General features: G+C 38.1%; 1 protein-coding gene across 1 annotated transcript in view; it reads left to right on the forward strand.

Annotated features, from left to right (window-relative positions):
- Nucleotides 1-24,968, forward strand: part of LOC128657508 (probable cation-transporting ATPase 13A4) — a 454,774-nt gene that overhangs the window by 344,540 nt on the left and 85,266 nt on the right. The window contains 1 exon segment of the mRNA XM_053711875.1: nucleotides 12,433-12,469. Within this exon segment, the coding sequence (XP_053567850.1) occupies nucleotides 12,433-12,469 (37 nt within the window).

Genomic DNA, 24,968 nt, shown 5'->3' on the forward strand with positions numbered 1-24,968 from the left:
AGAAAAGATTACTTCTATTCTCAACTGGCCTACTCCAACCAATTAAAATCATTACAGAGATTCCTTGGATTTTCTAATTTTTATAGAAAGTTTATTGATCATTACTCCAGCACTGGTACAACCACTTACCTCGATTTAACTGGGAAAAGGCAAGTTTCATTGGGATTCCGAAGCAGATACCGCCTTCCAAACCTTAAAGAAGAAATAAACATCTGCTCCATTTCTACAATTGCCTAATCCACCCTTCCATATACTCTGGAGGTAGGAGCATCCAATTACGGGATTGGGTGCAGTCTTATCTCAAACCAATCAAGAAACAAAGAAGAACATCTCTATTGCCTTATTATTCACGTTTGTTAACTCCAGCAGAGAAGAAATTACTCAATAGGCGACAAAGAGTTGCATAGCTGTTATGGCAGCGCTTGAAACAATGGGAGACATTTGCTAGAAGATGTACAACCCCTTTTACAATTATTTTACAGATCACAAAAATCTTCAATATTTGAAGAAAAGTAAAAACCTTGACTTCCAGGCAGGTACGCTGGGCCTTATTTCTTGACAGGTTTAATTTTGTTTTAACCTATAGACCAAGAAATACAAATATTAGAGCTGATGCTCTCTCAAGAACTACAGAACCCACTTCTAAAAACATGGAAAAAGCTTTTATCATACCCCCTACTAAGCTCATTTGTACATTAACCGACACTCTCAATCCGATATTCTAGTGGCTCTTCGGTTCGGATTCATCAATACCCAACTACTGTGTATAAAGATTCCACAACAGGATTATACACATATCAAAATTTAACATACATTCCATCAGGCTCTACGGAATCAAATCATACAATGTCATCACGATTCTCCTATGGCGGGTCATCCGGGATAACTCGTACTACAGAACTTATTAAAAGACAATTTTGGTGGCCATCAATGAAAAAAGATATACATCGCTACATAACTTCCTGTCTCACTTGCGCTACAAAGAAAAAACTACATACCAAACCTAGTGGTTTATTAACTCCTCTACCAGTACCTATGAAACCTTGGGAGCATCATAGGTATGGAATTTCATTGTTGATCTACCTACATCCAATGGATATACTGCTATCTTAGTAGTTATCGATCATCTGACTAAATTGCACACTTTTTACCATTAAAACAAGTCCCAAATGCAACAACAACTGCAAAGATCTTTTTATCTAACATTGTGAAACTACATGGTCTTCCCTCCTCTATTGTAACGGATCGGGGGAACACAATTTACGTCAAGATTCTGGCGAAAATTTATGTCAACAACTCAAAATCTCAAACAGGTTTTCAACAGCTTACCATCCTCAGTCAAATGGATTAACCTAGCGTCTGAATCAGACTCTTGAGCAATATCTCAGATGTTATATAAATAACCTACAAGATGACTGGTACTGAATTGCTCCCAATGGCTGAGTTCGCTTATAATAACTCTGTGAACGATTCTATTAAACAATCTCCATTCTTGCAACCTATGGATACCACCCTAACCTCCTTTCCAAATCCTACCACTTCCTCCAACTCTCCTGCTGCTCAAGATTACACTATGACTATCAAAAGTACCCTTGACATTCTTCGGGACCATTTACAAAACTGCTAAAACAACCCAGACAAAAATATTTTGATGCCAAACATTCTAAACCTCCTGCTTATGAGGAAAGGTGCTATGGTCTGGTTGTCTACCAAACACATTAAAAATCGTCAGTACCTTTGTAAGAAATTAGCCTCTCAATACTTGGGACCCTTTCCCATCTCCAAGATCATCAATGATAACGCTGTTCGACTACAGTTGCCAGAGGACCTCCAGATCCATCCTTCTTTTCACGTATCGTTATTGATAACCTTACAGAGGTGATTTGGACACTCAGTTGCCCTCTTCCTCTGGAGACTCTCTCACTGGTGGACTATCAACAGGAATACGAAGTGGGTAAACCTTCTGGATTCACGTATCATAACCGTAAACTTGAATATCTGGGTGGCATTGGGAGAGGTTATGAGGCTTCAGGAGGACTCATGAGTTTCCGTACACGATTTACAGCCCCACGTTTACTGGCCTCTTTCCATACCAAGTACCCGTTGAAAACTGGGTCCTAAGTCTTGCTTCCAGAGGATCTTGAGAGGGGGGATCTGTCACGATCTGCTTGTTCCTTTAAACAATGAAATTCAACTTCCTGCTAAAGTCTATAAAGGGAACTCCTCTTCCTTGTTTCCCTGCTTGATTATTATAGTGTATAGGGATAGTTTAGCTAGTGAAGCTTGTCTCCCTTTATCCTGGATTATATACTACTCCAATTCTTTTTTACACCTAATCATCAAATCATATATTAAATCAACCTAAATATCTAAACTTTGTGTTGGACAATTGCTTTATCTCCTAATATCTAATTTCAGCTTTAACTAATGTCTCCTTCACCTCTGATCGAGTTCCATGTGCCTGTCAGAAACTCACACTGAAGTGTGACGGTCACACTCTAACTGCAACGCGGTTCCTTCCCTTCACCTCCATCGAGTGACTGAACAACTGAGAGCCTGTCTCACCGCCAACATCACTGACGCAGTAAACCAAGTTGGACTATCTCTCTCTAATCACCTTATTGGAAGTTACTGACTCTGCAGGAACCGGAGGTGACTGGAATCATATTCTGGACCGTCGTTCAATACAGAGAACGCAACCGCAAGTATTAAACTCTGTATCAATTGCCAAGTAACTAAAAGACTGTTGTCAACTATTGCCTAACATTGATACTGTAACTATTCTCATTGTTACTCTCTACTAAGTTCTGAATAAGAACTTTCCTCTCCAGTAATACGGTACCTGTTAAAGCTGATTTAACAATCTAAGGAACAGTTCATAAGAAATCGATATTATATCTAACAAATATAATCAGCACAAATTAACTCATTGTGAATTTGTGTTCATATCTAATTTAACACTTTCTTACCATATATCTGCTATTTTGGGTTAACTTCTCACAAAGTTAAGTGTGAATGAAGTAGTAACAAATAGCTACAAACTATCATTATACATCTAAACGTATCTTATTAAGGATTGGTTGGGTGATACATTACACTATGTGGGTTTTGGAGGATTGTGAGCTTTTGAGGGAGAGTAGAGACCGGTAGTATGTTGAGAGATGATTTCATTTCTGATGGAGTCGATTTTGTTGCTGAAGTAGCTGGCAAAATCATGGGCTAAGAGAAAAGTTGTGGTGGGAGGTGGGGGGTGGGTGGAGAAGAGTATTGAATGTGGAGAACAGACGGGGTTTTGGAGTTTGAGGAAAGAGTAAGAGAAAGAGTGGAGAAGTAGTTTTGCTTATATAAATAAGGGTAGGCAGAATAGTAAGAGTTCAAGATTAAACTTCTAGGGAAGAAAGTCAGCAGAACTCCAAGATTTCCTCCAGTGTCGCTCAGCGGTATGGGAACATCTGCGTAGGTAGACCCGTATCAGAGGAGTATGCCAGGGCTGAGGATGAGTGTTTGTTTTAATGAGTTATGGTAGGTGGGACCAGGTTATCAAGGACCAATGTAAGGGTGGAGTTACAGGGAGTGCAGAATTATTAGGCAAAGTTGTATTTTTGAGGATTAATGTTATTATTGAACAACAACCATGTTCTCAATGAACCCAAAAAACTCATTAATAATCAAAGCTGAATAGTTTTGGGAAGTAGTTTTTTAGTTTGTTTTTAGTTATAGCTATTTTAGGGGGGATATCTGTGTGCTGCAGGGTGGACTATTACTGTGCATAATAATTAGGCAACTTAACAAAAAACAAATATATACCCATTTCAAATTATTTATATTTACCAGTGAAACCAATATAACATCCTCAACATTCACAAATATACCATTTCTGACATTCAAAAACCAAAACAAAACAAATCAGTGACCAATATAGCCACCTTTCTTTGCAAGGACCACTCAAAAGCCTGCCATCCATGGATTCTGTCAGTGTTTTGATCTGTTCACCATCACATGCGTGCAGCAGCAAACCACAGCCTCCCAGACACTGTTCAGCAGAGGTGTGCCTGTTTCCCTTCCCCCCCCCCCCCCCCCTTGGTAAATCTCACATTTGATGAAGGACCACAGGTTCTCAATGGGGTTCAGATCAGGTGAACAAGGAGGCCATCGTCATGTAGATTTTCTTTTTTTTATACCCTTTCTTGCCAGCCACGCTGTGGAGTACTTGGACGCGTGTGATGGAGCATTGTCCTGCATGAAAATCATGTTTTTCTTGAAGGATGCAGACTTCTTCCTGTACCACTGCTTGAAGACAGGTGTCTTCCCAGAAACTGGCAGTAGGACTGGGAGTCTGAGCTTGACTCCATCCTCAACCCGAAAAGGCCCCCACAAGCTCATCTTTGATGATACCAGCCCAAACCAGTACTCCACCTCCACCTTGCTGGCGTCTGAGTCCAGACTGGAGCTCCTCTGCCCCTTTACCAATCCAGCCACATGGCCCATCCATCTGGCCCCATCAGGACTCACTCTCATTTCATCAGTCCATAAAACTTAGAAAAATCAATCTGAGATATTTCCTTGGCCCAGTCTTGACGTTTCAGCTTGTGTGTCTTGTTCAGTGGTGGTCGTCTTTCAGCTTTCTTACTTGGCCATGTCTCTGAGTATTGCACACCCTTGTGCTTTTGGGCACTCCAGTGATGTTGCAGCTCTTGAAATATGGCCAAACTGGTGGCAAGTGGCATCTTGCAGCTGCACGCTTGACTTTTCTCAGTTCATGGGCAGTTATTTTGCGCCTTGGTTTTTCCACACGCTTCTTGCGACCCTGTTGACTATTTTGAATGAAACGCTTGATTGTTCGATGATCCACGCTTCAGAAGCTTTGCAATTTTAAGAGTGCTGCAAACCCTCTGCAAGATATCTCACTATTTTGACTTTTCTGAGCCTGTCAAGTCCTTCTTTTGACCCATTTTGCCAAAGGAAAGGAAGTTGCCTAATAATTATGCACACCTGATATAGGGTGTTGATGTCATTAGACCACACCCCTTCTCATTACAGAGATGCACATCACCTAATATGCTTAATTGGTAGTAGGCTTTCGAGCCTATACAGCTTGGAGTAAGACAACATGCATAAAGAGGATGATGTGGTCAAAATACTCATTTGCCTAATAATTCTGCACTCCCTATATAGTGGCAGATGGATTCATCAGGACAGGAAAAGGAAGGGATGGAAGAGAGAAGAGGTTTGGGAGAGTTAGCGAGGTATTGCTGATTCTGATCTAATGACTTGATTCTTCTGTGAAGTTTAGTGTGAGAGGTAGAAGGAGGAAGAGTTGTAGGGAGGGAGGTGATGGTACAAGTGAGGAGGTGGTGGTCAGAAAGAGGAAAAGGAGAGTTTGTGAAGTTTTAGATATTGCATCGATAACTGAAAATCGGATCAAGGAAAGTGACCATCTTTGTTGAGTAGGAGAGTCGAGTCCATTGTGACAGGCTGAAAGAGGAAGTGAGTTGCAGAAGTTGTTTTGCAGAGGAGGTAGAGGGATTATCAACAGGGAGGTTGAAGTCACAGAGGGCAGGGGTATCCGAGGAAAGGAAGTAAGGGTATCCAGGCAGCAAAGTGATATAGAAAAAGAGTTGCGGAGCCAGGGGGGGCGGTATATGACTGCAAACGCGTATAGAGAGAGGAGAGAATAAGCTAATTATGTGTGTCTTCGAATGAAGAAAATGTGAGGGAAGAGAAGGGCTGTATTTGTTGAAAGGTTGCAACTAGAGGAAAGTAAAATACCAAACACCACCTCCTTGTCTATTCGTCAGGCTGAAGTGGAGATCCCCATGTGACAGTGCAGCAGAGCAAACCGTGTCTGAAGGAGAGAGACAGGTTTCTGTGAGAGTCAAAAGATTGAGAGAGGGGGGAGATAAATAGGTCATGGATAGAAGTGAGTTTGTTGCAAACAGATCAAGATTTCCATAGTGCACAGTGAAGGGGATGGTGCTCTAGATGCAAGAGGAATAAGATTTAAGGGTTACCAGAGTTTTGATTTTGAAGTCTATTGAAGGGCACATATGGGTGTGCAGGGCAAAGAGGTTGTTGGAGACCAGGTTTTGCGGGAGATGTCCGCCAGCAGCTAGTATGAGCAAGAGGGAGAGTGACATAAGATGAGATGCAGTTTTGCAGTAGTGAGACTGTTTTTGTGATGAGTTGCAAGGGGTGAGAGAGAGTCTTTAGGAATGTGTGAAGTTTATGAGTACAAAAGTAAGGTGAGGTTAAGAGAAATGGGCTAATGAGCAGTGCTGGTGGTGAGGGGGTAAGGAGTAATTGTAGTAAAGTTATTTGTTAAACAGAGAAAAGGTGGCAAAAAGGAATATGAAGATATATTTAACATTTTTACAAAATAGTCAACAGTGTATACAAACTTATTATAAAAACAGCACTTGCGCCTCTATCCCCTTGTCTACTCCTTGTTCAATTCTTGAATAATTCTTTGTGCCTCACTTATAAATGTTCACTTAAGAGATGTGAACAGATGATCTTGCAATATTGCTATCTAAACCTACATTTGCTAAACCCCAGAATTGCTTTCCCCATAGCAGTTTTAAATTTATAGGCCAGAGATTTCAGCTAAATGCAATAAATTAGGTAATGACCTAATCAAAGACAGTCAAAAGGCCAATTGGGAAAATTTGATTCAGGGTGAGATAAGTTAAAAATAACAGACAATAGAATTTGGGGGGAGCTGTGGTTTAAACCATTAGTGAAATTATAAATTTAGGAATTAATACAAGTATTTGCAAGGTTTTGAACATCACATAGATAAAGGCAATATTTCAGCAGGGTAAATACATAATTTATTATACAGACAAATGCAAAGAGGCTTGCAATACATATGACACAAAAAACAGGGAAATTTGGCAGGATTTGAATGCAGGGATCAATTCACATACCAAAGAGAGACTTGTAGTACATATAAAAAAAAAAAAAACGTGGGAAATTTGGCAGGATTTGAATGCAGGGATCAATTCACATACCAAAGAGAAACTTGAAGTACATATGACACAAAAAACTGGGAAATTTGGCAGGATTTGAATGCAGGGGATCAATTCACATACCAAAGAGAAACTTGAAGTACATATGACACAAAAAAACAGGAAAATTTGGCAGGATTTGAATGCAGGGATCAATTCACCACACCAAAGAGAGACTTGTAGTACATACGACACAAAAAACAGGGAAATTGGGCAGGATTTGAATGCAGGGATCCAATTCAAATACCTGAAAGCAGAAAAGAGTTGGTTAACTCAGCATTCCTTAGCAGAGGTCAATAGGCAGTTTATTAGTTAGTAAACAGCAGTGTGGTGAGCATTGAGTATCAGTCTTGAATAATTCTTTGTGCCTCACTTATAAATGTTCACTTAAGAGATGTGAACAGATGATCTTACAATATTGCTATCTAACCTAAATTACTAAACCAGTTTGCAATTGCAGAGGCTTAGATACAAGGAAATCACGGAAAGTAAAAGTTTTATATAACTGTGTTTGGTTATGCAAACTAGGGAATGGGGTAATAAAGGGATTATCTATATTTTTAAACAATAAAAATTCTGGTCACCTTTCATATATTAAGCAGGACTGTGTTAAATTGATGGTAAATCCTAGTTTTTTAAGAATTAAAAACAATAAAGGCCACCTTCATTCATCAGTTTAACTAAAATGGATGAAAATATGCCTTTATTTGTGTATTATTATGCTTATATATGTATTTAGAGACATATAGACACATATATAACACATAAATACATATGTAGACATAGACCAACTATATAAATGAAAACCATGTAAAATCAAATGTATGCAATATTCATATTTAATTAAGGTTTTACCTAAGTATTTACTGTAAATATTTTAAATTTTAAAGTTCTTCATATAGGGAAATATGTTCTAAGTATTTTAAAATATTATATTACTATATATTATCTTATACATCTGTATATATCATAACCTATATGATCATAAAACAACACCAGGCATACACCTCTCTGGATATTTCAAGTGCCTTCATTTCAAGTAGTGAAGTTTCAGTGATTTAGCTTCCCTTCCTCAGATGTATATCCCCAAAACATCACGCTTAAGGCATTTATTTATATATAAATACTGTGGCCTAGATTTGGAGTTCGGCGGTAAAAGGGCTGTTAACGCTCCGCAGGTTTTTTTCTGGCCGCCACCCATAAATATTAACTCTGGTATCGAGAGTTCAAACAAATGCTGGCGTTAGGCTCCAAAAAAAGGAGCAGTAGAGCATATTTACCGCAAATGCAACTCTCGATACCAGAGTGCTTACGGACGCGGCCGGCATCAAAAACGGTGCTCGTGCACGATTCTCCCATAGGAAACAATGGGGCTGTTTGAGCTGAAAAAAAAACTAACACCTGCAAAAAAGCAGCGTTCAGCTCTTAAGCGCAGCCCCATTGTTTCCTATGGGGAAACACTTCCCTACGTCTGCACCTAACACTCTAACATGTACCCGAGTCTAAACACCCCTAACCTTACACTTATTAACCCCTAATCTGCCGCCCCCCGCTATCGCTGGACCCCCTGCATTACACTTTTAACCCCTAATCTGCCGCTCCGTAAACCGCCGCCACCTACGTTATCCCTTATGTACCCCTAATCTGCTGCCCTAACATCGCCGACCCCTATGTTATATTTATTAACCCCCTAATCTGCCCCCCACAACGTCGCCGACCACCTGCCTACACTTATTAACCCCCTAATCTGGCCGAGCGGACCTGAGCGCTACTATAATAAAGTTTTTAACCCCCTAATCCGCCTCACTAACCCTATCATAAATATATTAACCCTAATCTGCCCTCCCTAACATCGCCGACACCTACCTTCAATTATTAACCCTATCTGCCGACCCGGAGCTCCACCGCTATTCTAATAAATGTATTAACCCCTAAAGCTAAGTCCTAACCCTAACACTAACACCCCCTAAGTTAAATATAATTTTTATCTAACGAATAAATTAACTCTTATTAAAATAAATGATTCCCTATTTAAAGCTAAATACTTACCTGTAAAATAAATCCTAATATAGCTACAATATAAATTATAATTATATTATAGCTATTTTAGGATTAATATTTATTTTACAGGCAACTTTGTAATTATTTTAACCAGGTACAATAGCTATTAAATAGTTAAGAACTATTTAATAGTTACCTAGTAAAATAATAACAAATTTACCTGTAATATAAATCCTAACCTAAGATATAATTAAACCTAACACTACCCTATCAATAAAATAATTAAATAAACTACCTACAATTACCTACAATTAACCTAACACTACACTATCAATAAATTAATTAAACACAATTGCTACAAATAAATAAAATTTAAATAAACTATCTAAAGTACAAAAAATAAAAAAGAACTAAGTTACAGAAAATAATAAAATATTGAACAAACATAAGAAAAATATTACAACAATTTTAAACTAATTACACCTACTCTAAGCCCCCTAATAAAATAACAAAGCCCCCCAAAATAAAAAATTCCCTACCCTATTCTAAAATACAAATATTACAAGCTCTTTTACCTTACCAGCCCTGAACAGGGCCCTTTGCGGGGCATGCCCCAAGAATTTCAGCTCTTTTGCCTGTAAAAAAAAACATACAATACCCCCCCCCCCAACATTACAACCCACCACCCCACATACCCCTAATCTAACCCAAACCGATCCGTTCCTGGCTCCAAGATCTTCATCCAACCCAAGCGGGGGCTAGACATCCACTGAAGAAGTCCAGAAGAGGGTCCAAAGTCTTCCTCCTATCCGGCAAGAAGAGGACATCCGGACCGGCAAACATCTTCTCCAAGCGGCATTCTTCTATCTTCTTCCATCCGATGACGACCGGCTCCATCTTGAAGACCTCCAGCGCGGATCCATCCTCTTCTTCCGACGACTAGACGACGAATGACGGTTCCTTTAAGGGACGTCATCCAAGATGGCGTCCCTCGAATTCCGATTGGCTGATAGGATTCTATCAGCCAATCGGAATTAAGGTAGGAATTTCTGATTGGCTGATGGAATCAGCCAATCAGAATATAGTTCAATCCGATTGGCTGAATCCAATCAGCCAATCAGATTGAGCTCGCATTCTATTGGCTGATCGGAGCCAGGACGGATCGGTGAACCCTGGCCAGGTGAAGACAAGGTAGGAAGATCATCAGGGGGGTAGTGTTAGGTTTATTTAAGGGGGGTTTTGGGTTAGATTAGGGGTATGTGGGTGGTGGGTATGTAATGTTGGGGGGGGGGTATTGTATGTTTTTTTTTAACAGCAAAAGAGCTGAAATTCTTGGGGCATGCCCGCAAAGGGGCCCTGTTCAGGGCTGGTAAGGTAAAAGAGCTTGTAATATGTGTATTTTAGACTAGGGTAGGGAATTTTTTATTGGGGGGGGCTTTGTTATTTTATTAGGGGGCTTAGAGTAGGTGTAATTAGTTTAAAATTGTTGTAATATTTTTCTATCTTTGTAAATATTTTATTATTTTCTGTAACTTAGTTCTTTTTTATTTTTTGTACTTTAGATAGTTTATTTAATTTTATTTATTTGTAGCAATTGTGTTTAATTAATTTAATGATAGTGTAGTGTTAGGTTAATTGTAGGTAATTGTAGGTAGTTTATTTAATTATTTTATTGATAGGGTAGTGTTAGGTTTAATTATATCTTAGGTTAGGATTTATTTTACAGGTAAATTTGTTATTATTTTAACTAGGTAACTATTAAATAGTTCTTAACTATTTAATAGCTATTGTACCCTGGTTAAAATAATTACAAAGTTGCCTGTAAAATAAATATTAATCCTAAAATAGCTATAATATAATTATAATTTATATTGTAGCCTATATTAGGCATGTATTTTACAGGTAAGTATTTAGCTTTAAATAGGAATTATTTATTTAATAAGAGTTAATTTATTTCGTTAGATAAAAATTTATATTTAACTTAGGGGGGGGTGTTTAGTGTTAGGGTTAGACTTAGCTTTAGGGGGTTAATACATTTATTAGAATAGCGGTGAGCTCCGGGTCCGGCAGATTAGGGGTTAATAATTGAAGGTAGGTGTCGGCGATGTTAGGGAGGGCAGATTAGGGGGTTAATTACTATTTATGATAGGGTTAGTGAGGCGGATTTAGGGTTAATAACTTTATTATAGTAGCGCTCAGGTCCGCTCGGCAGATTAGGGGTTAATAAGATGTAGGTAGGTGTCGGCGACGTTGAGGGGGGGCAGATTAGGGGTTAATAAATAAACACATAGGGGGTCGGCGATGTTAGGGGTAGCAGATTAGGGGTACATAGGGATAAAGTAGGAGCCGGCGATTTGCGGTCGGAAGATTAGGGTTAATTATTTTAAGTAGCTTGCGGCGACGTTGTTGGTGGGGGGCAAGTTAGGGGTTAATAGATATAATACCGGGGTCGGCGGTGTTAGGGGCAGCAGATTCAGGGGACATTAAGTATAACCGTAGGTGAGCGGGTCGGCAGATTAGCGGGTTAAAATTTTTAATCGAGTGTCGGCGATGTGGGGGGACCTCGGGTTTAGGGGTACATAGGTAGTTTATGGGTGTTAGTGTACTTTAGGGTACCGTAGTTAAGAGCTTTATAAACCGGCGTTAGCCAGAAAGCTTCTTAACTTCCTGCTATTTTCAGGCGGCTGGGAATCTTGTCGTTAGAGCTCTAACGCTCACTGCAGAAACGACTCTAAATTCCGGCGTTAGGAAGATCCCATTGAAAGATAGGCTACGCAAATGGGCGTAGGGGGATCTGCGGTATGGAAAAGTCGCGGCTGTAAATGTCGAGCGTTAGACCCTTTAATCACTGACTCCAAATACCAGCCGGGCGGCCAAAACCAGCGTTAGGAGCCTCTAACGCTGGTTTTGACGGCTAACGCCGAACTCTAAATCTAGGCCTGTGTGGTGTATATATAATTACATTGGAATGTGAAATATTCATATTTCATGTCGGGTTAGCACTCCATTGACATCTATGGGGAAATACGTTAACAGGGTCGTGCTATTTGAAGTTTGGATTTTTTGTGTGCGTCCAGTTAGTGCACAAGGCGAAAACTTTTTACTTTCAGCTTCTAATACGAGCGCTACCTGACGCGTGCAAAAAAGTCGAAGCCAAAGTCTAGCAAAGTTAACGCTGTGAGTTATGCTCCATTCATTTTCTTGCCCAAAGACCTGTAAAATTATTTGAGACATTAACTGTCCCTTTTTCCTGAGTCTGAATTTCAGAAAACACCCTCATCTATAAAATGTTCATTTCAAATCATGCATTCCTTTAGAACACTGTACAATTACATTTCAAAGTGTATAAAGTATAATTGTGAGGTATTTAAAACATTATTAAACAGGAATGTAACTGGCAACCAACATTTTCTTTGTTTTGCAGGGAAGGACGAAATACTCTTGTTACTCGCTTTCTCCTTGTTTAAATTCCTGACTATGATCAACCCTTATTGGATTTACTAGCGATGTGCTTCTTTTTTGGGTATGCATTTTAATCATGGATAGGGCCCCAAGTAATGAATTGGCGACTGGTTATAAACATCATTCAGAAATGTTTATTTATATATTATATTAATATATATATATATATATATATATATATATATATATATATATATATATATATATATAGGCCCTTGCTATTAAATAATCTTTAACTATTTATTTTACTTCAACTATAATTGGTTTTCGTCAGAAAACAACTTTATCACACTATTAAATAAGGTAGTTAGAATAGTGAAGAATAAACTGTTCAATAGACAAGTACAGTGTAAAGCCAGATAAATCACTGGGTAAGCCCACATACTTGCTATAAAGATAGATTCATCTTCCATTTTATTAAGCAAACCTATTTCTCTTTTAGCTCACTTGCCCCTAGTACAAGCCCTTACTACTATCCAAGAGCCCACCATAGGTCAATAAAACAGGGCTGCTCTGACTACAGACAGTGGTCCACATGGTGACTCATTCCCCTTTGTAATGCAGAAGGTTTATATCCACCCATCTCAGTGTATGTGGCTCATGTGGCTGGCAGATGGTTAGTTCTTTGCAATTTTTAATATGTGAAATAGCAAAATGGCTGAGGTGTTGAGCTGACTTAATGATCAATTTTTATTTATATTATTTATCATTGGGATAAGCAGTGTTTACATTTAAGTAAAATGAGCCGCTTGGGGCAGGGGAACGTCCATCAACAAACCACCTTCTACCATTGCATTGGATATTTTATTAGTTTCCTATTATTTTTCTCCTCATACTGCTGGACTTGCCTATGCGCATCTCCTCCCACTCTCCATATCATAAAAATCAGTTCTGCCAATGGGGTAAAATGATAAATCGGAGTCAATGAGTAAAAGAGTAGAAAAAAATGGTTGTTACAGTGGAAAAAAAAAAACTGATTAATAAGGAGAGAAAATAACCGGGTAGGAAGGGAAAGAGCAAGAAGGAGGAACTTTAGAAGAAACAAGAGGGAACAAGTCAAGTTGGGATAAATTCCTTTACATAACTTTAGGTAAAACAACAAGCTTCATTACGGTTTTACTAAGTGTGTTCAGTTCTGAACACCTTGAGATTTCAATATAAATTGTTTAAGCATACGTTAGTTAGAAAAAAAAATAACTGGTACTTTGCAACATACTTTTATATGTGTGTGTCCAATTATGAGATTCGGAAGTGCACACTGCAAACTACACATGCCTAACCTTCTCTCTGATATGTGAGAAATTGTATTCCATAAATGTAGCATGTGTGTAAAAATGTTTGGTAAATCAAGCAGACATTGTTTAATCTTGTTCAAATTGTAATATTATATCAAACTTTACTTATGGTGAGAGGTCTTGTACAAACTGGCCCACCTCACTCAATCAGTAGAGCTCGACTCGCAATCTGAAACATTGTTTTACATTTTACCCTAACAGTATCCTAAATGGTTTAGGGGCTAGGAAGGTGACAGACAGTAAGAACTATTTGAGCAAGGGTCTCCGAAACATGTAGATAAAAACAACTTAACATTATTTTATTTAATTGTTTTTCTTTTACAGGAAACAAACTGTTCTTGGAAATTATCACTTTCTTATGAATGACACGACCTATTACCATTGTAGTTTTCTTGACTTGGTAAGTATGTATTGTATTTTATGGCTCTGTGTATGGAATGTTTTTATTATTTTTTTTATTATTTTTATAAATTATTTTTATTATTATTTTTATAAATTATTTTAAGGCTTAAAAGGACAGTCAAGTAAAAATTAAACTTATATGATTCAGATATAGCTTGTGATATTGTAAACTTTCCAATTTACTTCTGTTATCAAATTGTCTTTTTACTCTTGGTATCTGAAGAGTAAAACTAGGTAGGCTCACAAGAGCTCAGGAGTGTACACATCTTTAGTACTTACTCTTTGGCAGCAGTGTTTTGCAACATTGTATAAAAAAACTACAAATATTTGCAGATTTTTTTCGCAGAATATATATATATATATATATATATATATATATACTGTATATACATATACTGTATATTTATATATGATAGTCAAGCACTTGTGTATTCGTACTTACGGTATATATAGTACTGGGCAAAAGTCTTAGGCCACCATTAGATTTGTTGTTTTGTAGCAAAGTTTTAATGACCATCCATATTTATGTTGTCGTCTCTTTATTAATATCCAAACATAAAATACAGGAAATATGTACACAAAATATAAAAAAACTCAATTTTCTGAACAAAATAGCTTCTTCAGGCAAAAGTCAGTATTTAGTGTGACCTCCCTTGGCACTAAGCACATCTTGTACTCTTTTTGGGAGAATGTCCTGAAGTTTTTTGAAACATTCTTCTGGTATATTATTCCAGGCTTCTTTCAGCACTTCCCAGAGTACTTCTTTAGATTTAGGTTCTCTTTTATTTATTTCTCTGTCCAGGAGCTCCCATATTGCTATATAATATTCAGGTGTGAACTCTGTGGAAACTGATTTAAACAGCCAATAGGATTTCAGTAGCTCTCATCTTATTGGCTGATTTGAATTTAAAGAATCGAATCAGCCAATAGAAATACAAGGTACGCCATTTTAAAACGGCTACCTTGCATTAAACTTCAGTGTACGGCAGTGACCGTATGATGAGGACGGTCTGTGCAGGATGGGATTGGCTTCCAGGATAGCTCCGCTCCGTGCCGCGCCGGTTGAAGATAGAAGACGTCCCCCGAGATGATGAAGGTGTCGCCGCCTGGGATGAAGACTTCCTGCCACCTGGATATAGATGGATGTCCGGACTTCAGGAACCGTGAGTAGATTTTATGGGGTAATGTTAGAGGGGGGGGGGGTTATTTTTTTGGGTGTTTTTTTTTTTTAGATTAGGGCTGGGCTTTCCTAAAAGAGCTGAATGCCCTTTTTAAGGGCAGTGGAAAAGAGCTGAATGCCCTTTTAAGGGCAATGTCCATACAAATTACCCTTTAGGGGCAATGGGTAGCTTACGTTTTTTTTTATTTTGGGGGTTGGTTGGGTAGTGGGTTTTACAGTTGGAGGGGACTTTGTATTTTTTTTACAGGCAAAATAGCTGTTTAACTTAGGGCAATTCCCTACAGAAGGCCTTTTAAGGCTATTGGTAGTTTATTGTAGTTAAGGGGGTGTTTTTATTTTGGAGGAGCCTTTTAATTTTTATAGGGCTATTAATTTAGGTGTAGATATTTTTATTTTTGATAATTTTGTTTGTTATTTTTTGTAAGCTTAGTATTTCTTTCATGTAATTGGGCAAGAGCCCATGAGCTAGTGACGTATGGGATATACAATCCTACCAGGAGGGGCAAAGTTTTCCAAACCTCAAAATGCCTATAAATACACCCCTCACCACACCCACAATTCAGTTTTACAAACTTTGCCTCCTATGGAGGTGGTGAAGTAAGTTTGTGCTAAGATTTTCTAACGTTGAGATGTGCTTCTCAGCATTTTGAAGCCCGATTCCTCTCAGAGTACATTGAATGTCAGAGGGACTTGGAGAGTATCACCTATTGGATGCAATGATTTTCCCTAATGGGCATCTTTTTCATAGGTTCTCTGTTATCGGTCGTAGAGATTCATCTCCTACCTCCCTTTTCAGATCGACGATATACTCTCATATACCATTACCTTCTACTGATAACTGTTTCAGTACTGGTTTGGCTCTCTGCTATATGTGGATGGGTGTCTTTGGGTAAGTATGTTTTTATACTTAAGACACCTCAGCTATGGTTTTGGCACTTTATGCATTTATATAAAGTTCTAAATATATGTATTTTACTTATATTTGCCATGAGTCAGGTTCATGTTTTTCCTTTTGCAGATTGTCAGTTTCATATTTGGGGAAAGTTAATATTAAGAAATATTTTTTTCTTACCAGGGGTTTAGTCTTTTTTCAATTGACTACTTTGTTTCAAATTGCGGGCTGACTTAGGCTTGCGGGTGCGCCAAATGCTACACTTTATTGCGTCATTCTTGGCATGAGATTTTTTTTGGCGCGAAAGGCACGTCCGTTGACGTAAGTTCATCATTTCCGGCGTCGTAATTGACGCAGAGATTTCACACAGGGTTGCGTCATTAGTGACGCGAGTGAGTCATTTCCGGACATGGTTGGGTGCAAACATTTTTTTAAGTTACGTTGTGCGTCATACTTGGCGGTGCGTCATACTTGGCGCCAAACTTTTTTCATTATTTATTTGCCCCATGGCTGTTTGCCTCTTGCCTTTTTCTATGTCAGAGGGCTATGCTATTTGCATTTTTTTCCCATTCCTGAAACTGTCATATAAGGAAATTGATAATTTTGCTTTATATGTTGTTTTTTCTTTTACATTATGCAAGATGTCTCAATCTGATACTGCCTCAGAAATATCTGTTGGAACTTTGCTGCCTGACATTGGTTGTACCAAAGCTAAGTGCATTTGTTGTAAAATTGTGGAGATTATAACTCCTAATGTCATTTGTATTAGTTGCCATGATAAACTTTTACATGCAGATAGTGTGTCCATCAGTAATAGTTACATTGCCGGTTGCAGTTCCTTCAACTTCTAATGTACATGATATACCTATGAATTTTAAATAATTTGTTACTGATTCTATTTAGAAGGCTTTGTCTGCATTTCCGCCTTCTAATAAGCGTAAGAGGTCTTTTAAACCTTCTCATAAAGTTGATGAAATTTCAAATGACCGACAACATAATGAATTATCCACCTCTGATGAGGATCTATCTGATTCAGAAGATCCTTCCTCAGAAATTGACACTGACAAATCTACTTATTTATTTAAAATGGAGTATATGCGTTCTTTGTTAAAAGAAGTGTTAATTACTTTGGATATTGAGGAAGCTAGTCCTTGATATTAAAACCAGTAAACGTTTAAATTCTGTTTTTAAACCTCCTGTGGTTACTCCAGAGGTTTTTCCTATTCCTGATGCTATTTCTGATATGATTTCTAAGGAATGGAATAAGCCGGGTACTCCTTTTAATCCTTCTGCAAGGTTTAAAAAATTGTATCCTTTACCAGCAATTTCAATAGAGTTTTGGGAAAAGATCCCCAAAGTTGATGGGCTATTCTACTCTTGCTAAATGAACCACTGTTCCTATGGAAGATAGTACTTCCTTTAAAGATCCTTTAGATAGGAAGCTTGAATCTTATCTAAGGAAAGCCTTTTTATATTCAGGTCATCTTCTTAGGCCTGCAATTTATTTGGCTGATGTTGCAGCTGCTTCAACTTTTTGGTTGGAGAATTTAGCGCAACAAGATTTGGATTCTGACTTATATAGCATTGTTTGTTTACTTCAACATGCTAATCATTTTATTTGTGATGCAATTTTTGATATTATAAAAAATTGATGTTAGATCCATGTCTTTAGCTATTTTATCTAGAAGAGCTTTGTGGCTTAAATCTTGGAATGCTGATATGACATCTATGTCTAGATTACTATCTCTTTCTTTCCAAGGTAATAATTTATTTGGTTCTCAGTTTGATTCTATTATTCAACTGTTACTGGGGCGGAAGGGAGTTTTTTTGCCTCAAAGATAAAAAAACCTAAGGTTAAATCTAAGGCTTCTAATCGTTTTCGTTCCTTTCGTCAAATAAGGAACAAAAACCCTAATCCTTCCCCCAAGGAAACTGATTCCAATTGGAAGCCTTCCTCAAATTGAATAAATCCAAGCCTTTTTAGAAACCAAAGTCAGCCCCTAATTCCGCATGAAGGTGCGGCCCTCATTCCAGCTCAGCTGGTAGGGATCAGATTAAGGTTTTTCAAGGATGTTTGGACAAATTCTGTCCAAAATCTATGGATTCAGAGCATTGTCTCTCAGGGTACCGAATAGGATTCAGAGTAAGACCTCCTGTGAGAAGATTTTTTCTCTCACGCATCCCAGTAAATCCAGTAAAAGCTCAGGCTTTCCTGAAGTGTGTTTCAGACCTGGAGGTTTCAGGGGTAATCATGACGGTTCCTTTTCAGGAACAAGGTCTGGGGTTTTATTCAAATCTATTCATTGTCCCAAAGAAAGAAAATTCATTCAGACCAGTTCTGGATCTGAAAATTTTGAATCGTTATGTAAGAGTACCTACTTTCAAGATGGTGACTATAAGGACTAATTCGGACTATTCTGCCTTTTGTTCAGCAAGGACATTATATGTCTACAATAGACTTGCAGGATGCTTACCTTCATATTCCGATTCATCCAGAACATTATCAGTTCCTGAAATTCTCTTTTCTAGACAAGCATTACCAATTTGTTGCTCTTCCATTTGGCCTAGCAACAGCTCCAAGAATATTTTCAAAGGTTCTGGGTGCCCTACTCTCTGTAATCAGAGAACAGGGTATTGCGGTGTTTCCTTATTTGGACGATATCTTTGTACTAGCTCAGTCTTTACGTTCTGCAGAATCTCACACAAATCAACTAGTGTTGTTTCTTCGAAAACATGGTTGGAGGATCAATTTACCAAAAAGTTTCTTGATTCCTCAGTCAAGGGTCACCTTTTTTAGGTTTCCAGATAGATTCAGTGTCCATGACTCTGTTTCTAACAGACAAGAGACATCTGAAATTGGTTGCAGCATGTCATCACCTTCAGTCTCAGTCATTCCCTTCAGTGGCTATGTGCATGGAAGATTTAGGCCTCATGACTGCAACATCGGACGCGATTCCTTTTGCTCATTTTCACATGAGACCTCTCCAGCTTTGTATGCTAAATCAATGGTGCCGGGATTATACAAAGATATCACAATTAATATCCTTAAATCCCAATGTTTGACACTCTCTGACGTGGTGGTTAAGTCAATAGCGTTTAGTTCAAGGGGCCTCTTTTGTTCGGCCAACCTGGAATGTGATCACAACAGATGCAAGTCTTTCAAGTTGGGGAGTTGTCTGGGGATCTCTGACAGCACAAGGGGTTTAGAAATCTCAAGAGGCGAGATTACCAATCAATATTTTCAGAGCTCTTCAGTTTTGGGCCTGTGTTGAAGAGAGAACGGTTCATTTGTTTTCAGACAGACAATATTACAATGGGTGGCATATGTCAATCATTAGGGTGGGACTCACAGTCCCCAAACTATGAAAGAAGTATCTTGGATACTTGTTTGGGCGGAATCCAGCTCCTGTCTAATTTCTGCAGTTCATATCCCAGGTGTATGAAAATTGGGAGGCGGATTATCTCAGCCATCAGACTTTACATCCAGCGGAGTGGTCTCTTTATCCGGATGTGTTTTCTCAGATTGTTCAGATGTGGGGTCTTCCAGAAATAGATCTGATGGCTTCTCATCTAAACAAGAAACTTTCCAGATACCTGTCCAGGTCCAGGGATTCTCATGTGGAAGCAGTTGATGCGCTGACACTTCTTTGGTCTTATCAACCTGCTTATATCTTCCCACCTCTAGTTCTTCTTCCAAGAGTGATCTCCAAAATCATCATAAAACAATCATTTGTGTTGCTGGTGGCTCCTGCATGGCCTCACAGGTTTTGGTATGCTGATCTTGTTCGGATGTCCAGTTGCCAACCTTGGTCACTTCCGTTAAGGCCGGACCTACTGTCTCAAGGTCCGTTTTTTCCATCAGGATCTCAAATCATTAAATTTGAAGGTATGGAAATTGAACGCTTAGTGCTAAGTCATAGAGGTTTCTCTGACTCAGTAATTAAATCTGTCTCTAGGAAGATTTATTATCGAGTTTGGAAGACTTACATTTCATAGTGTTCTTCTCATAAATTCTCTTGGCATTCTTTTAGAATTCCTAGAATGTTACAGTTTCTTCAGGATAGTTTGGATAAAGGTTTGTCTGCAAGTACTTTGAAGGGACAAATCTCTGCTCTTTCTGTTTTATTTTTACAGAAAGATTGCTACTCTTCCTGATATTCACTGTTTTGTACAGGCTTTAGTTCATATTAAGCCTGTCATTAAATCAATTTCTCCTCCTTGAAGCCTTAATTTGGTTTTGAGGGCGTTACAGGCTCCTCCATTTGAGCCTATGCACACGTTGGACATTAAACTATTTACTTGGAAAGTGTTGTTCCTTTTGGCCATCTCTTCTGCTAGAAAAGTTTCTGAGCTTTCTGCTCTTTCTTGTGAATCTCCTTTTCTGATTTTTCATCAGGATAAGGCGGTTTTGCGGACTTCATTTAAGTTCTTACCTAAGGTTGTGAATTCTAACAACATTAGTAGAGAAATTGTTGTCCCTTCCTTGTGTCCTAATCCTAAGAATTCTTTGGAAAGATCCTTACATTCTTTGGATGTGGTGAGAGCTTTGAAATATTATGTTGAAGCTACTAAAGATTTCAGAAAGACTTCTAGTCTATTTGTTATATTCTCTGGTTCTAGGAAAGGTCAGAAGGCTTCTGCTGTTTCCTTGGCTTCTTGGTTAAAGCTTTTGATTCTTCAAGCCTATTTAGAGTCGGGTCAGGCCCCGCCTCAGAGAATTACAGCTCATTCTACTAGATCAGTCTCCACTTGGTCCTCTTTGCATACATTTACTAAATTCTACCATTTTGATGTATTTGCTTCTTCAGAAGCAGTTTTTGGTAGAAAAGTTCTTCAGGCAGCTGTTTCAGTTTGATTATTCTGCTGATGTTTTAAGTTTTTCTTTTCTTCATGAGAATAACTTATATTTTGGGTTGTGGATTAATTTTTCAGCATATGGCTGTTGTTTATTTTTATCCCTCCCTCTCTAGTGACTCTTGCGTGGAGTTCCACATCTTGGGTATTTTTATCCCTCCCTCTCTAGTGACTCTTGCGTGGAGTTTCCACATCTTGGGTATTTGATATCCCACTACGTCACTAGCTCATGGACTCTTGCCAATTACATGAAAGAAAACATAATTTATGTAAGAACTTACCTGATAAATTCATTTCTTTCATATTGGCAAGAGTCCATGAGGCCCACCCTTTTTATGGTGGTTATGATTTTTTTGTATAAAGCACAATTATTTCCAGATTCCTTTGTTGATGCTTTTTACTCCTTTCCTTATCACCCCACTACTTGGCTATTCATTAAACTGAATTGTGGGTGTGGTGAGGGGTGTATTTATAGGCATCTTGAGGTTTGGGAAACTTTGCCCCTCCTGGTAGGATTGTATATCCCATACGTCACTAGCTCATGGGCTCTTGCCAATTACATGAAAGAAATACTAAGCTTACAAAAAATAACAAACAAAATTATCAAAAATAAAAATATTACACCTAAATTAATAGCCCTATAAAAATTAAAAGGCTCCTCCAAAATAAAAACACCCCCTTAACTACAATAAACTACCAAAAGCCCTTAAAAGGGCCTTCTGTAGGGAATTGCCCTAAGTTAAACAGCTATTTTACCTGTAAAAAAAAATACAAAGTCCCCCCAACTGTAAAACCCACTACCCAACCAACCCCCCAAAATAAAAAAAACTAACTAAAAAAAAACTACCAATATGAAATAAATTAATTTATCAGGTAAGTTCTTACATAAATTATGTTTTTTTTATTTTTTGCAATTTAGTGTTTATTATTTTTTGTAACTTTAGATTTTTTTTATTTTTTTTCGTAGTGTTAGGTTTTTTAAATGTGTAATATAGATTTTTTAATTGGTAGTATTTTTGTATTTAATTAGAATAGTAATGTTATTTTAATTTATAGTTTGTTAGGTTTATTTTTATTTCACAGGTTAAGTGTATTTTAAGTTAGGGGGGTTTTAGGCTTAGGGTTTAATAGTTTCATTAAGTAGCGGTGATGTGGGGAGCTGGAGGTTTAAGGGTTAATAAGTTTATTTAGTGGCGGTGATGTGGGAGGCTGGAGGTTTAGGGGTTAATAGGTTTATTTTGTGGCGGTGATGTGGGAGGCTGGAGGTTTAGGGGTTAATAGGTTTTAGTGGCGGCGATGTGGGAGGCCGGAGGTTTAGGGGTTAATAACTTTATTATAGTGTCGGCGATATCAGGGAGTGTCGGATTAGGGGTTAATAGCTTTATTATAGGGTCGGCAATGTCGGAGGCGGCAGAATAGGGGTTAATTACTTTATTATAGTGTCAACAATGTCGGGGATCAGCGGAATAGGGGTTAATAGCTTTATTTAGGTGGCGGAAGATTAGAGGTGTTTAGACTAGAGGTTTATGTTAGGGTGTTAGGTTTAAACTTACTTTTTTTCCCTAAAGACATCAATGCGGTTGCGTTACGGATATTTTTTTATTCCGTACTTCAGGTGTTAGTTTTTTTTCTAACACTCTCTCCCCATTGATGTCTATCAGCCCTTGTGCGGTATGGAGCTTGACGCTACCATATCGCACCCACAAGGAGGCTTTTCAGTAATTAGTAATGGCAGCGCTATAGAGAATGAAATAACACATCTTTTTTGGCGTTAGTTTCGCACCCTATTTAGCGCACAACTCGTAATCTAGGTGTGAGTAAACTGTGTTGGTGAGGTAAGGGAGTTTTAAAGTTAGTACAGTAGAGTTGAGGGTATTTAAAGGAATGGTAAAAAGATAAGCTCAATTATGCAATTACAATTTTAGTTGTATCAACTATGGCAATATTCCTACTCTTATAGTGAGCATCCAAGCATTACTATTTACCTTGGAGTGGTCTAAGGACTGGTGAAAGGTCCCTGAAAGTGTCTCAAGCTATTAAGGGACAGGTATATAAAGAGTACACTGAGAGAAAAATATACAATTTTACGCTGTCTACTTCAGCCATGTAGTGCTAAATAGCGAGGAATATATTTTATATAAGTTACTTAGACCATTCTGATAACTTACACCTAGATTACGAGTTTTGCGTTAGAGACTATGCGGTGCTAACGAGCAGTTTATCCTCACCGCTCACTTACAGACAGCGCTGGTATTACGAGTTTTTACAAACCTGGCGTTAACAGACAAAAAGTGAGTGTTGAGCAAAAGTTTGCTCCACATCTCACTCCAATACCAGCGCTCCTTACATTAGCGGTGAGCTGGTGTAACTTGCTTGTACACGATTTCCCCATAGGAATCAATGGGGAGAGCTGGCTGAAAAAAAGTCTAACACCTGCAAAAAAGCAGCGTAAAGCTTCGTAACGCAGCCCCATTGATTCCTATGGGGAAATAAAATGTATGTCTACACCTAAACACCCCTAATCTTACACTTATTAACCCCTAATCTGCCGCTCCGGACATCGCCGCCACCTTCATTATACTTATTAACCCCTAATCTGCTTCCCCCAACATCGCCGCAACCTACATTATACTTATTAACCCCTAATCTGCTGCCCCCAACATCGCAGACACCTACATTATATTTATTAACCCCTGATCTGCCGCCCCCAACGTTGCTGCCACTATTCTAAATGTATTAACCACTAAACCTAAGTATAACCCTAACCCTACACCCCCCTAACTTAAATATAATTTAAATAAATATAAATAAAATTACTATCATTAACTAAATTATTCCTATTTAAAACTAAATACCTATAAAATAAACCCTAAGCTAGCTACAATATATTTAATAGTTACATTGTAGCTACCTTAGGGTTTATTTTTATTTTACAGGCAAGTTTGTATTTATTTTAACTATGTAGAATAGTTACTAAATAGTTATTAACTATTTAATAACTACCTAGATAAAATAAATACAAAAGTACCTGTAAAATAAAACCTAACCTAAGTTACAATAACACCTAACACTATACTATAATTAAATTAATCCCCTAAATTAAACACAATTAAATACAATTAAATAAAATTAGCTAAAGTGAAAAAAATAAACAAACACTAAATTACAGAAAATATTAAACAAATTACAAGATTTTTAAGCTAATTACACCTAATCTAATCCCCCTAACAAAATAAAAAAGCCCCCCCAAAATAATAAAAAGCCCTACCCTACACTAAATTACAAATAGCCATTAAAAGGGCTATTAATGTTGCCCCAAAGTAATCAGCTCTTTTACCTGTAAAAACAATTACATATCCCCCCCAACATTAAAACCCACCACCCACACAACCAACCCTACTCTAAAACCCACCCAATACCTGCTTAAAAAAACCTAACACTAAACCCTTGAAGATCACCTTACCGGGAGAAGTCTTCATCCAACTTGGCCGAAGTCCTCAACGAAACCGGGAGAAGTCTTCATCCAAGCCGGGCGAAGTGGTCCTCCAGACGGGCAGAAGTCTTCATCCAGATGTCATTTACTATCTTCATCCATCCGGCGCAGAGCGGGTCTACCTTCAAGACATCTGACGCAGAGCATCCTCTTCATCCGACGGCTAACACTGAATGAAGGTTCCTTTAAATGACATCATCCCAGATGACGTCCCTTCAATTTCGATTGGCTGATATAATTCTATCAGCCAATCGGAATTAAGGTAGAAAAAAATCCTATTTGCTGATGCAATCAGCCAATAGGATTGAAGTTCAATCCTATTGGCTGTTCCAATCAGCCAATAGAATGCCAGCTCAATCCTATTGGCTGATTGGATTAGCCA

The sequence above is a fragment of the Bombina bombina genome, chromosome 4, assembly GCF_027579735.1.
Source record: "Bombina bombina isolate aBomBom1 chromosome 4, aBomBom1.pri, whole genome shotgun sequence".
Classification (NCBI taxonomy): Eukaryota; Metazoa; Chordata; class Amphibia; order Anura; family Bombinatoridae; genus Bombina; species Bombina bombina.